This window comes from Mirounga leonina, unplaced genomic scaffold (assembly GCF_011800145.1).
Source record: "Mirounga leonina isolate KUSES-001 unplaced genomic scaffold, KU_Mleo_1.0 Mir_115, whole genome shotgun sequence".
Taxonomy (NCBI): Eukaryota; Metazoa; Chordata; class Mammalia; order Carnivora; family Phocidae; genus Mirounga; species Mirounga leonina.
The window spans coordinates 10,605,678-10,620,669 of record NW_023270268.1 but is presented as its reverse complement, the minus strand read 5'-3'; the positions used below and the strand labels follow the sequence as shown (position 1 = coordinate 10,620,669).

Sequence of the window (14,992 nt, the reverse complement as noted above, 5' to 3'; positions counted from 1 at the left end):
AAACTCATCTTTAATGGCAGAGGTCAGAATAGTGGTTACTTGGGGGAGGGGGGACACCTGCCTGGAAAGGGCACAAGATAGCCCTGCTGGGGGACAGGAAGTACCCTATACCTTGATCTGGGTGGTCACCACAGGGATGTATACTTATGTTAAGATTCATTGAGCTATACACTCAGGATTTATGTACTTTACCATGTATAAATTATACTTAATTTTTAAAAAGTAATGATGTCTGGACCCCACTCCCAGAAATTGAGATTTAATTGGTCCAAGGATGTTGTGCCCAAGCTTTGTTATATTTTAGGGGCTCCTAGGAGAGTCTAATATCCAGCCAGAGTTGAGAGCCACTGTTTTTAGAGACAGAAAGGAGGGCAGTGTTGAGTCTCAGCGCTGGGGAGTATTCTGACGCCTTTGCAGTCTGGTGGCACATTCAGGGCTGGGGAGGATGCTCAGCTCAGATTTGGCTTTTAGGGGATTTGAGGGGAGGGTGGGTCTTCTGAGCTTCTATATGGACACCAGAAGGCTAAGCTGGGTCCTCCAGACTTGGAGGCTGTAGACAGAGCTGATTTTGTGCTGAGTACTCTCAGGAAATGTGTACTTGGTGGGGTTTGCTTCTTTTCCTACTCCTAGGGCAAGATGGCAGCAGATGAAGGTGCACAGGACACCTTACGTCTCCAGTTCAAGGCCATGCAGGAGATGCAGCACAAAAGGTTACAGAAGCAGATGGAGAAACAGAAGGAAAAGGAACTGAGCCTCAAAATCAAAGTCGATGACCAAAAAGAGCCCTTGGAGATTTCCGATGGCCTCAGCCTTCTCCAACCTGGGGATCAAAACTCGAAAAACAGCTTTGAGCAGAGGTAAATGCAAGTTTGAACTCTCCCAGGAGCACTGGAGGGAGGTAAGGAGGGAGGGGGCGAACTGATCACAGACCAGTGGGCAATCAGGTTGACCAGATGTGTGTTTACAAGTTGAGCCACAGAAGTTTTGGCACAGGTTGTCACACTTGGGTCTGATAGATCTGTGCTCCTATGGATATATTGGTATAAACTGTATTTAAAAATAATTTAAAGTCAAATGGAAAATTTGAAGCTCATCAGGGTGTAGTTTATTCACTTGAATTTTCTTATTCAGTCTCTCTTTCATGAAAATTGTGTTTGGGTTTCTGAGGAGCTGGTTGGCTAACTCTGATGGTTCATAAATGATCATTGCTCCAAATTCTCATCTGGGATCATTCTCCTATGCCAATTTCCCTTTCCTGACACATAACAACCCATAAACATACCTGTGTAAAGAAGCTCTTGGTGGGTTCCTTGGTTCCTCCATGGTGAAAAGGTTGAAAGGAGTCCAGAATCTTCTCATTTTGCTCTAAATTCAACAGTATCACAGATGCATGTTGATTTATACTTGCTGTTAGAAGCAGAAGGCTATATTGATACAAAATTCTCTGCTAATAAAAAAAAGAAAAGAAAAGAAAGAAAAAAGAAAGAAACCACAATAGTTGTTGTCTCTTTGCTTCTGGTTTGGCCCAGAATCTATCTTCTCCATTTTCAGGTTCTACCTTTTATGGTTTCTCAATTTTCAAAATATTCTACTAAAAAATGCTAACTGGGAAAAACATACAGGTTGCTCAGTAATTGAAAAAGTTCCTATGGCTCCTAAATATTAGCTGTAAGTTAATCCCAGACCCATTTCCCGGTGATCTTTCCCCAAATCAGAGAAACTGGAATTGGTGGAGACTTGCGCCATTGGTAGAATAACAACACTAATGATAATATCAGGGGCCCCTGGGTAGCTCAGTTGGTTAAGTGTCCAACTCTTGATTTCGGCTCAGGTCTTGATTTCGGGGTTGTGAGTTCAAGCGCTTCGTTGGGCTCCATGCTGAGTATGGAGCCTACTTAATGATAATAATAATAATAACAATGATAATGACAATATCAGCTGTTGCATAATAATTACTGTTCCCTCTAACTTCTGTAATTTTCTTGCTTCCCCGCACACCTGTCCCTAGGGAGCCCATTCCGTGCCTCACAGTAGAAGTGATCACAGGCCCATCAGTCACATGTTTCTCATGTTTTAAAGTGCTGAAGAGAGCCTGGCAAGACGACTTATAATAAACAAAACCAACAACCTGCTCTGATTTTCTGTCAGGGTTACCTGAAACCTAGAGGCCTAGCCTTAAGACTTAGGCAATTCCTATTTGGTCTTCTAATACGTGTGTATATATACCTATATGCAGTTCTGACTATCAATGTCCTTCTGAGTATCACTTTAGGTGTATGTCACAAGCTTTGATGTATATTGCTGCTGCAGTCATTCTGTTCTAAATGCTTCATAATACACATTACAATTTCTTCTCAACCCATATATAATTTAGGAGAGTGGTTTTTGTTTTTGTTTTTGGTTTTTTTTTAGTCTCAGACAATGGGTTTTGGGGTTTGTTTTTTATCTTAATTTTTGCCACATTTTTTTACTAATGATTTCTAATTTTAGTCAATTGCCATTAAAGAAAATGGCCTGAATGATTTCCACTATGTGGAATTTGCCAAGATTGCCTTTGTGGCCTATAATATAATACATTTTTATCCATATTCCATGGATGCTTGACGGAGTATGAATTCTTGGAGAGGGGCAGTCAGTTATATAGCCCTCTCTTAAATCCACAGTAAACAATGTTATTCAAACATTTTCTCTCCTTTCGTGTGTGTGTGTGTGCACACTCAGTTTTGAGAACAGTGTGTTAAAATCTGCTCATTGACATTTTTCTATTTCGTACAGACCAGTCCTTACCACCACCTAGTGTCCGACCAGATACAACACACCTGGGCGGGGGAGACCTGACTCCCGCCCATCATCGGTCCCTGTAACTCTGCCTTCGCCCTTACAGGATGCTTGAAGATGAGATTGCACACCTTCGAGAACAGCTCAGGGAGACGGTGGATGAAAATGGGCGATTGTACAAGCTGCTGAAGGAAAGGGACTTTGAAATCAAACATCTCAAAAAGAAAATAGAAGAGGACAGATTTGCCTTCACAGGTAGCTCCAGCATGGCCGCCATAGTCCCTGCCTGGAAGTCCTGGTAGCTGGCCCAGCCTCTGTGGAGCCCCCTGGGCAGGGCAAACAGCAGGTTCCAGAGGGCAGGTGCTCAAGAGAGAGTGCCAAGGGTCAACTGTGGTCAGTCTTGTCCAGATGAGTCCTGGAAATGAAGGAGAAGGTGGAGGAAGAGAGCTGGCCAAGGAGGCCAGCGTACCAGGAAATGGGAGCACATGAACAGCAGGGACAGTCTGCAGGCCTTCTGGGCAGTGTTGATGGCCCAGCTAGGACTCACGACGGGGGTTCTCCATGGATGCTAGCTGCATGTCGTGGGCCAGCAGGGTCCATTTGATCTTGCTCCTCAGGCTCAGACATTATATTATGGATGTGAAAAAGCCCCAGTGGACTTTACTGGCATTTACTCCACAGCACTCCAGAAAAGTGGATGGGACAGGGAAGGTAGCTGTTCTAAGGGGATTTCCTAGGACCCAGTAGGGTCTAGAATGGGGCTTGGCCCTTGAGGTCTGGGCTGGACTTTGGCTCTGTTGGTAGGGACATTGGCCTATGGGCCTGGAGATGACCTTAGCTCTGTGGGTGTGGGCTGGACATTGGCTCTGTGGTTATGAGCTAGACCTTGGCCCTGAAGATCTGGTGGGGACGTTGGCGCTGACTGTCCTCTGTTCCACATAAACCCATTGAGCAATTCCCAGGTAGCTGACTAAACCAGAAAATTGGTGTAACTGATCACAGATAACAGCGGGCCACAGCCGGCATCTGCCAGAGCGTCCCTCCCCGCCTTTGAGAGCCAGTCTCTTTAAGGTTCGGTGCATGCAAAGCACCAAAACTGAATGAAAAACCAAAGGGAACTTGGTATCCTAAAGGCCCTCGGTAGCCTATTGTGTCTCCCTCCATTCTTTGGGCCTTTTCTGTCTAAAACGAAAACTGCACTGAGGAAAAGGACTTGGGAGACATAGAAACACACCCAGCCTGGCTCGGGTTCAGATGAGGAGGGGCAGCTTGCCCTTCGGCAGGGCTGTAGAGAAGCCGATGAGCTACAGGGGGAAGCAGGAGATGCTTCCTCACCCCTGGAGACTGGGGACCCGGGGGCCCCTCCCCCTTGCCCAGCCTGTCCCATGCTCTCTCTTGTCATCTCTGCCAGCCTGCTCATGGCCTCATCTGATTGCCTAACTCTTGCTCAAGACCTCTTGAGTCCAGTCCTCGCTGTGCAGTCCCCATTTCTGATTTCCAGCATCAAGTTTGGAAGAGAAAAGTCTGACGGGCCTGGTGCATGTTTTTAGACCAGGCCACAAGTGATGGGCTGCTGACAACTGATGGACTGGTTTTCCTTTGGCTGGATTTTTAGTGATTGCTTTAATTCTGTTGTTTTTTTTTTAAAAAAAAAAACAAAACTATTTCTTTGTATGAGTTTTTAGTGATTGCTCAGGTGATCACAAAATACATAACTTTTCACAGTCTACTTAGAATTAGCATTTTCCCACTTCAAGCAGAATGAAGGAACTACCACGCTATCGGTCCCTTTGCCCTCCCTCATACAGTGCAGCTTTTATATGTGTTAGATCTCTGTATATTGAAAATCCCAACAGACAATGTTATAATATTTGCTCTCAATCATGACACATAAAGAGCCTAAGGAGACAAAAAGAGTCTATTATATTTACCCACATATTTAGCATTTTTGTGCTTGTCCATTCACTGCTGCCCCCTTACCATGGGGTTGCAGCTTCAAGAGTAGGGTTTGGGAAAGCAAAAAAAAAAAAAAGAGGAAGAAGATTTTTTTGTTTTCTCTGAGTCCCCCTTCCTGCCCTTTAGACTAGAGAGGGCCTAGGGGCGCCTGGGTGGCTTAGTCAGTTAAGCATCTGCCTTCGGCTCGGGTCGTGATCTCAGGGTCCTGGATTCGAGCCCCACGTCTGGCTCTCTGCTCAGTGGGGAGCCTGCTTCTCCCTCTCCCTCTGCCTGTCTCCCCAGCTTGTGCTCTCTCTCTCTTACTCTCTGAAATAAAGAAATAAAAATCTTTTAAGAAAAAATAGACTAGAGAGGGCCTCTCTTGGACCTCTTCATGATGTCTAGTTCTGGGATTTTTGAGTCCTGGAAGGAAAACATAACCCAGAAAACTCACTGCTGGGCCCCGTGTACTTCTAGGTCGGGTTTCCCTCCCCATGTTCTGAGCCCTTTCTCTTGAAGCATGCCTGGCCTCTTCAGCAGCTAGGAGGTGGCCAAGGGCAGCTGCCCTAGTTGCCATACTCAGTGCCCGGCCAGGCCAGCAGCAGCAAGCCCGGGCTGAGTCGCTCTGAAAACCATCAGGCATCCTTGTTTACCTTCCACCAGTTGTCACTCTCAGGCTGTTCTGAGGCTCATGATGGTCGTATTAAAAAGCAGGCCTAGGGAGGTGTCTCTGCCAGTTACCCATTGCTGGAGTGTCAGAAGCATTCAGAGAACCTCCAGACCCTCTGACCAGATCTGCTGTTGCACAGCTGGGCCGGGGTTTCTAACGCCACCCAGTCAGTCAGTAGCCAAGCGGGCTAGCTCCCATTGCCAGCTATCTGCACAGCCCCATACCATTCAACCTCCCACATTCACACCCTTCCAGCTACCTCTTCCCCAGCCTCCTGCCCTTGCCCACTGTGTTCCAGCTACTCTGCCTGCCAGATGGTCCTCAGATACTCCAAACATATGCCTGCCTCTGGACCTTTGCACTTGCTGTGTCCTCTTCTTAGAATACTCTTCCTAGTTGAGAACACTCTTCTTGATGGCTTGACCCCTCACTCCATTCATCCAGGTCTCTGTTCACATGGACCTCCTCAGACAGGCCTTTCCTGACCACTCCATTTAAAATAGCATCACCCATCCCTCTCACCCTCTTGCTCAACTTCGCTTTATTTCATAGCATGTAGTCCTCCCGATCATTGGAATACATATTTATTTGTTTTGTTGTTGTTGTTGTTTTTTAAAGATTTTATTTATTCATAAGAGACAGAGAGAGAGAGGCAGAGGGAGAAGCAGGCTCCCTTCTGAGCAGGGAGCCCGACGCGGGACTCAATCCCAGGACGCTGGGATCATGACCTGAGCCGAAGGCAGACGCTTAACAATCTGAGCCACCCAGGCACCCCATATTTATTTGTTTTTTATTATCTGTCTCCCCAGCTACAATGTAAACTCCAGAAGTCTTTTTTATTCACCGTTAAATCCCTAGTACAGAGAATGCCCAATATTTGGTGAAGCCCAGTAAATATTTACAGATGGATGCGTGCGTTTGTACTGACTAGATGTCACCACAAAACTCTGTATAAGAAACCAGCACATAATGTCAGCAGCGTTCAGCAGGAAGCATCAAACATCTGGGGTTAATTGGGGCTCAGCAGATCTAGACCAGGCCCGGCTAGGGCAGTTCAGCCTTGTTCCACATGTCTCTTCCTCTTCCTGGGACCAGCCAGCGGGCCTGGCTGTGTTCTTGTGGAGTTGGCACAAGTGAAAAGAGGGGGGGTTAACTACCCAAGTGCTTTGCAAGCCTCTACCTCTGCCTTATCTGCTAACAACCCATTGGCCAAACAAGTCATTGGCTGAGCCAGAGTCAGGCAGGCATAGAAGGGTTGAGAGGGTACCTATTGGCTGGAGGGCACAGCAGAGTCATAGAGCCTAAGGTGTGGATGTGTAACCCTGTCACTGAGGAGGGCATGAAGAATTGGGGCAATAAACTTATATCCCATAGAAATAAAATTTACACTTTGCAGAGTGGCTGCATTTCTACTCACTGGAGTTGGGTTTCAGGGTTCCCAGGTATGCAGTCACTCCCCTGAGCCTCTGCCCTTTCAGGAGGGTTCTAGCTCTTAAAACCCCGGGGCCATTGGTAGTGTGGCATGAGTTTGATGTGCGGGCCTGTGTGTTTCCCTGACCTCGCTGTTTTCCTCCATCGTAGGCACAGCCGGTGTGGCCGGGGATGTGATTGCCACCAAAATCATCGAGCTGTCCAAAAAGAACCGGGTGCTGACAGCAGAGTCAGAGGGCGCGAAAAGCAGAGTGAAGCAGCTGAGCAATCGTGTCCAGGAGCTGGAGCAGGAAGTGAGGGGCCCTGGTCATTCCTGCCTCTAGAAGGGACTCCCAGGACCCTGGGCCACTCCTCCAGAGAGGGAGTCACACTTAGATGCTTTGGGTCCTTCTGAAGGGCTTGTGGGTCAGTGTTTGCAAAGAGTTCCTCAGTCTTTGTCATGTTCTGAGAGGGGGGAAAGTGTGTCAGGAAGCAAGGGGGACACAGCGCACGGGGAGGCAGCCATCAGAGTGGTTAGGACACAGATCCGGAGCCTGACCTGGGTGTGAATCTCAGCTCCATCACTGACCTGCTTTGTGACTTCGAGTAGGTTATAAATGCGCTGTGCCTCAGTTTCCTCCATCTGACACATAGCAGTAATAACAGTACTCACCCTAGGGTTTTTCTGACCATCAAGAGACGCAACAGTGTAAAACGTTTCGACCTGTGCCTGGCATGTAGCAAGCACTAGATAAACGTTCGTTACCTACATTAACAGGGATCCTTGCTAGTGTGAAGCTAGAGCCAGGAGCACTCCAGCAGCTGGTCTCATTCTTGCCCATCTTCCTCTTTCTGCTGCCCCCCTGCCCTCCCACAGCTAGTCACAGACCCCTAGTCTTGCAAGGACACAGCCCGAGCACTTCATGGTCCCTTCGGGGCTGGGATGGAATCCACAGGCTAGAGAGGACCTATGTAGCTCCCTTATATGGCTGAAGAAGCTGGAGCGTGAAGAGGGTAGGGGGCTTTCTCGGGTCACGCAGCCTGTGGTGGGGCTGCATTGCTATTTCAATTCTGTTGCCATCTGCAGGCCTCCCCAGATGTTATGCTGGCCATTGAATTAGAACTTCTTTATTCTATAACACATGGTTTGAGAAGCACCTCAGGCTCTGTGCCAGGCCCTGTTGGGGGAGCGAAATAGGCATGGGCCTTGCCCTCCTCAGGGGCAAACCCAGCACCTCTTAGAGGAGGGGGCGCTCACAGTGGGTCCCTGGAGGGTGGGAAGGGGCCACACTGGGAAAGATGGGGGACGGGCCCCCATGCAGAGGGCCCAGCAGGCGCCAAGGTCCTGAGTGGGGAAGAAGGTCTTAGAGGAAACCCAGGTGGCCAAGAGTAGAGGAAGATGAGGTCAGAGAGGTGGGAGGGCAGGCCACCCCGGCCTTATCAGACATGGTCTGGTCTTTGTGTGAACAATCAGGAAAGCTTTAAAGGGGCAGTTGGCTGTCTGTGTGAAACACTAGGCTTGGCTCCAGGCCATGAGCCCATGTGGCAGGTTTCTTAGCATCTCTGACCCTGTCTTCTTATCTACCACATGAAGTCCATTATCCCTTTATGCAACTCCTCCCAGATTGTGGACAGAGCTCCAAGATACAGACCACGGCTACAGTATTATGTATGAAGCTGTTAGTGAATCCTAGTATGTGACTGGGGAGTGGGGCAGACCATCAATCAAACCCTCTCCCACCGCAGAGCAGTTTGTAGGGGAGTGTTCTTCCGTTAATGGTCCTAAAGTGAGCTGGAAGGTGAACCAGTGAGATCAGTAACCACGGCGGCATGAGCACCACACTCAGGTACCACAGTTGCCAAGCAGAATCCAATATTAAGTGCAAGGTTTGCTTTTCAGCTGCAGGCGACCCTGGCCAGGCTACCAGCCAAGGCAGCCACCGATGCGGGAGCCAAAGCGTCGAGGGCTCAGATGGGAGACAGAGCCTTGGTATGAATTCTAGTCTGTGCTGGGGAGTCTGTGGGCCTGGGCCTCCTGTCGTCTATGGGAGTGTAGGTGCCTCCGTCCAGGGTCCACCCCATTGCTATGCCAAGCCCACCAGTGCAGCATCCTCAGCGTGGTCATCAGGGAACAATAGCCAAGTCTGTGGCCTGAAGCCAGGAATGCCCCAGTGGAGGCCAGTGAAAGTCTAACTCTGATTCAGTCCCCAGAGAGGGAGAACAGGAAGGGCTGGATGACCCTGGAACCCTAGAATTTCAGGACCAGCGGGGAAGGCCTGGTCCAACTGGCCTCCAACTGTCAGCCCAGCTGCATCCTTTACAGCATCCTCACTGGGGAGACATCCAGCCCCTTACTTTCCCCAGGGACAAGGAGCTCACTCCTGCCCAAGAGAGCCCTGTTGGGGGTGGGGGTACATTTCATATTGTGAGAAGTCTTCCTTTTGTGGAACTCCAAATCTACAAAGTCAAAGTGACTATTGGGAATGCAGCTTGTTCCCCAGATTCCATTCTACTCAGCCAGTGAGTAGGGCCTGGAACCCAGGAAATGAGGATTGTGGCTTCACGAAAGGAAGGCAGTCTGACCCTGTGGGCTACCAGGGAGGGGCATGGGGCCCATGCCAGATGATAAGTAGCCTCAGAGTCTTAAAAACAACCCAGGAGGCCTCCCCAGGGGTGTTCTTGGAAATAGAGGGAGTCAAGCCTTAGGACTCCCTGTTCAGTGCTCCTTTTCTAGCTCCACCTCCCTTTGCCTACAACTCAGGGTCAAGCCACCTCATGCCTGACTTGGGGAGAATTCAGCCCTCAGTCTATAGTGATAGTTTCCTAGGGCTCCAGGGGGGCGAACCTAGTGGGGTGAAGGCTAGTCTTGTGTAACCCTGTCTCATTGCTGGGGAGGTGATAGAGGGGCTCTGCCCTTGGCAGGGGCTGTTCTGTAGGACCTTTCCTGGCTCCAGGGGACACTGATAAGCTGCTCCCGGTTTATCCAGAACACTGAGCATTGCCATGTCCCTGACTAGGCTGCCATTAATGGGAGGCTGCTTGTTCAGTCACTTGTTGAGCGTGATAGGATTTTCTGAGCCCTGTGAAACAGGGAATCAAAGACAGGGCCTCTGTCCACAGGGGAGCCCAGGAGGGGAGATGAGTAGCCACACCGAAGGAAAGAGGGGGACAGGGCCTTCAGAAAGAGCCCCAGGGCCTCAGAGTTCACAGAGAGAGCACACCCTCCCTGTGAGGCAGCTAGGAGGTGGGCTGGAGGAGGGGGTCCTGAGGTGGGCCTTGCTGGAGAAAGGGGGATGGGGGAGGGCCCTCCAGCAGAAAGTACAAGCCGAGGCTGAGAGGCCGGGCAGCACTAAGTATTCCTATTCTGTTTGCTAGCTGCGTGTGGGCTGGACAGTGTTTGCCCGCAGCCCAGGGCCTGCAGGGGGGAGAGGGGGGACGGGGAATATAAGCCAAACAAGGCTAGGGTGGGGTGACTCACGGAGGGCGGCCTTGACTGGCGGCTGGAGCTGGGGCACTCAGCTTTGCTGGTAGGCTTCTGCCAGAAGAGCGGGTAATGGGCAGTAAGCCTCTGTTCAGCAGTACCGTGCGTTTTCCAGGGCACTTGGGATCGGAGAGAGAACAAAAGCAGCCTTCCCCCTCACTACACCATTCAGGGTAGCCCAAGCCTGAACCACACTTCAGAGGCCTGCGCTCACGGCATGCTCTGGCCCCAGGCGCCAAAGCGCATTCCGGAGTGGAGCTGAATGCCCTGTCTCCACTCAGCACGGTCGGTGGGGCTCCCAGAGGCTGTGCTGCGAGAGCATTGGCATCGTCTGTTCCCCTTGGACTGCGTTTCATTTAGTCCCTCAAAGAAAATGGCCCAGGGAAGGGGAGGGTTAGGTCCCTCCTCAAGTCCCCCACAAAGCCTGTGGAATTTCGCTCTGGGCAGAAGCAGCTCTGAGATGGCAGCGACGTGGGGTTGGCCCCATGTCCAGGAGGAGAGGACTGGGGGCTTGGCAGAGCAGAAGACCGAGAAGTGGACGGCACTGGCTAGCCCTCAGCCCCCTTTGCCAGCTACCCCAGGCCAGGCTAGGCGCCCCCCTCCGGCATTGCCCTGTCAGAATCTGCCCCAAACAGCATCCTTCATACGCACCTCCTCTCAACACTCACAGGCCCCCTGGGCACTGGTGTTAATATACCCCTATTTTTACAGATGAGGAAGCCAGGCGTGGAGAGGGGAGTCATTGCCTGCGTTATAGATCCGGTCCCGGATGCGTGCTCTTCCCGGCTTTGAGCAGGGTCATGGCCGTCACGTGGGACGCTCATAAACACAGCCCCTGCACCACCACCTGTCAGGGCCTGCGGGCCTCATGCACCCAAGACCCAACAGGCAGGGGATGTTGCTTCTTAGCCTGGACACGTGCAGAGTTAGCCCCTTAGCTGAGGGAGGACAGGCATCCAACAGCAGGGAGAAGGAATGGCAAGACGCCAGACAGGGGGAAGGACACACACACACACATGCACACACACACTTTTTTTTAAAGATACATTTGTGTTTTATATAAGTTCCCAGTTTATACTCTGTTCACATTGGGTATGCTGTTTAGCCTCATGGTGGTGCTGTGAAGAAGCAGGACAGAGAAGGATTCTTTACCCATTCCATAAATGAGGAAACCAGATGGGGTCAGACTTCTTGGACTGTGTGTCCGGTTCCCGTTTCCTTCCCCAGTGGTTTTCACCTGGGCTGTCCACAACCTCTGGGGACCGGGGAACTTCCCAGACCCAGTCTCTGTGGACTGCCTTCCGTGCCAGTGTCCCCAGGAGATTCTGTGTGTGCCTCCTGAAGACAGCTCAGAAAGCCACTGCAGCACCTGCCCAGCTTCCCAGAAGTGCAGCCCACCTGGTCTGTCGGGCAGGAGCAGACGGTCTTGGCATCATGGCCTGATGGGATGCTCAGCCCACCCGTGATGCCTGGGTGCCGGAAACAGCTTCCAGTGGGAGAATCAGCTAGGGCAGGGGAAGGACCGGGCTTCTTCTAATCTGACTTGTGTCACCCCCAACATGCTGTGTGCCCTATGGCAACTTACCCCCCCTCCCTGGGCCTTATTTTCATCACTTACATTGCCTTAATGCAGGCAATGACCCCCCTTTCCAAACCTGGCTTCCTCATCTGTAAAAATAGGGGTATATTAACACCAGTGCCCAGGGGCCTGTGAGTGTTGAGAGGAGGTGCGTATGAGGGATGCTGTCTGGGGCAGATTCTGACAGAAGGCATCCCTTTAATGCCAACCTTCTGTGAGCCTCAGAAACTTCTCCTGAAGACTGAGAAATAGATGGCACATTTGAGAAAAATTTACATCCAAGTAGTTTAAATCAAACATTATTAAACAACAACAAAAAAAGACACTGCTAAGAGTTCCAGCAGGCAGAGTTTTTGTGGTTGAGGCAGTTCTTCAAGCCACGGAAATGGAGCATTTGGCGGTGAAACTGGGTCCTTGTTTCTGTTGAGTGAGCTCATTGCCAAGAAAGGGAGCTCAAGGAATAAGCTGATGGTTTCAGAAGGAGGCCCTGAGTTAGGAGGGTCGTTGGGGGTTGCCTTCTGTGATGGAACTAGCCCCTTCTTTATTCTTTTTTTTTTTTAAGATTTTATTTATTTATTTGACAGAGACACAGCGAGAGAGGGAACACAAGCAGGGGGTGTGGGAGAGGGAGAAGCAGGCTTCCCACTGAGCAGGGAGCCCAATGCAGAGCTCGATCCCAGGACCCTGGGATCATGACCTGAGCCGAAGGCAGACGCTCAACCGACTGAGCCACCCAGGTGTCCCTAGCCCCTCTTTATTCTGAGTGGAGATGGTTTAGCTGCGGTGGCAGCCTCCAGAGCTCAGCAGAGAGTGCCCATGCCTAGGAAGTGTCTGGATGGTGTGGAGCCTGCAGGCCTCCTCCTGGGGCTCCCCCTCTGTGGCCACCGCCTGCATCCCTGGCTGTGCAGTGCTCTGAGCAAAGGGCTTAGGCCCCCGAGGTGGGTTGCCAGGATTCATGTCCCTGCTCCACCTTTCCCAGCCAGGTCCCCCCGCCTCAAGCCAAGGGGAGTCCCCCTCCACCAGCCTCTGCTTTGCATCTGGAAGGGGCTGACAAGAGAACCCCCCCCCCCCCCCCCCCGAAGTTCGTGACGAATCAGTGAGTTGCTGCACGTGGAGCACATAGCGCGGTGCCTGGCACAGCCCTGGCTGAACGGAGTCACGATTATCGTTATGATTTCGGCAACAAGTGACCGCTCTCTCCTCTCTCCTGCCCAACTAGCCAGAGACCCCAGAGGTGAAGGTCTTGCAGGACAGGCTGACGGCCACAAACCTGAAGATGAGTGACCTCCGCAACCAGATCCAGTCTGTGAAGCAGGAGCTCCGGATGGCCCAGAAGGTATTCCAGAGCCAGGGGTCAGGGGTTCTTATCTGGCTGGGATTGGGAAGAGCATGGCCAGGACAATGGGTTCCATTCAGGAGCAGCAAGTGCTTGGCCCCGTGAGCATCATGCTCTGGGGCAGGCTCCGGATCCGGTAACTTCCTTCTGTCAGCCCTTCCTACAGACCATTGGTGAATGGGGTTGCTGGCTGCCTGAGGGGCCCTTGTGGTGCCTTCCCCCCCCCACCCCCCCGGACAGAGGAGGGCAGTGCCCTCTACTCAGGGAGAGTCCTGTAGACTGCTTGTGCTCCATGCACCCTAGTAGATCCTAGTAGATCTCTCCTTAATAAGCCACCTTGGACTTGGAAGCCTGCCAAGACTTGCCTCCTGCCCTTTGCTGTCTGTAATATTAGAAAATGAATAGGTTGTTTGTGTATTAAAGGCCCTTTTCAAAGGAAAATACTCAGACTTGGGATGCAGGCCCAGCTGGTTCATTATTTATTTTTATTTACATAGTGAATTCTCTGGCATTTGTCTTCCCGGCTGGAACCACTCAGACTAGCCAAGATTTCCAAAACAGTGTTCTATTGTGGAAACAAGCACCAGAGACTCGGGACGCTAGATTGGTTCCCGTGGCAGGCTTCAGAGGGGCCCAGGGCACCAGCTGGTGTGTTTTGTTTCCACCTCAAAGCCTTGAGGTAGGGCCTGCACCCCACCCTTCAACAGCCACCCTTCTCCCCAGGTCTGGGAGATGAGTCAGCCTCTCAGAAGTTGGACCCTTCTGGAATCAAACCTCCCCAATTGATGTTTGGTGGTCTCCCCCATCCTTGCTGCACTCAGACATGGCCCCTAGTCAGTGGCTTTTCACAGAGGGCAAGGCCCTGGGGCAGTGTACTTCCTATAGCCATCCAGAAGGATCTCAGTTCTCAGTGGCAGGTGAACAAACTGAGGAAGCAGATTTTGGTCAACTTTGTGGTTCACTCATCCCAGAATATGTCAAGGGCGGAAGGCCCCATCTGAACACTGTTGGCAGTTCCTCACCTGCTGGAAGCAACACTAAGAAATGCGGGGGATGAGGGGATCACTACTTTTCCAGGGGCCGCTGCTCTGAGAGCACGGTCAGCTGGCCTTGGGGCAGGAGGAAGGGGTACAGGCGGGGGCCAGGCCCTCTGGGAGCCCCACGCACCCAGCACCGCCTCTAAGGATGCACTGGTTTTAGGGTTCTGGTGGGGGCCCTCTCTCCTGGCCTCGCTGAAGGCCCTCCCTTTTTCAGGTTTTGACCAGCGAGGTCGGGGAAGATGTGAATGTCCAGCAGCTCCTGTCCTCCCCGGGGACCTGGAGGGGCCGGGCTCAACAAATTCTCGTGTTGCAAAGCAAGGTGAGTGAACTTCTTCTGGCCCTGAACACAGGGCTTAAAATGCCCCGGTGAGGTGGCACCACCCCACATGAGAGACACAGAACCCTAAAAAGGCCCTCAGGCCTGGCAGAGCGTACTTGCAGGGCTGTTGTTTGATATTCTCCCCCACCGGCCTGATTTTAATTTGTTATTTGATGAACAAGCATTTATATAACACATACCACGTGCCAGGCACTGGGGCTTAACAAATGCCAAAACCTTTGATTTACTGTACTCTAGGCATATTTTTTCCCCTAGTTCATGTAAATTCGCGTGACTGTTGTACTTGCCGGCTTTTTCCAGTTTTGTCCAGATGCTTGTAGACTTTTGAAAGTTTGAGTTACCCAGTAAAGATGTAGCCTTGTCCCCCTCTTTATGCTCTAAATCTTTTGGAGCATCTCTAGAGGCTAAAAGCTGGGGCTCTGG

General features: G+C 51.2%; 1 protein-coding gene across 1 annotated transcript in view; it reads left to right on the top strand.

Moving 5' to 3' along the window:
• The first annotated feature begins 636 nt into the window (after positions 1 to 636).
• CCDC13 (coiled-coil domain containing 13) overlaps positions 637 to 14,992 on the top strand; it is a 38,984-nt gene continuing 24,628 nt past the window's right edge. Inside the window, exons 1-6 of the mRNA XM_034993024.1 lie at positions 637 to 857; positions 2,885 to 3,033; positions 6,965 to 7,107; positions 8,694 to 8,783; positions 13,073 to 13,189; positions 14,444 to 14,548. Coding sequence (XP_034848915.1) covers positions 637 to 857; positions 2,885 to 3,033; positions 6,965 to 7,107; positions 8,694 to 8,783; positions 13,073 to 13,189; positions 14,444 to 14,548 — 825 coding nt within the window. The remainder of the gene's footprint in view (positions 858 to 2,884; positions 3,034 to 6,964; positions 7,108 to 8,693; positions 8,784 to 13,072; positions 13,190 to 14,443; positions 14,549 to 14,992) is intronic.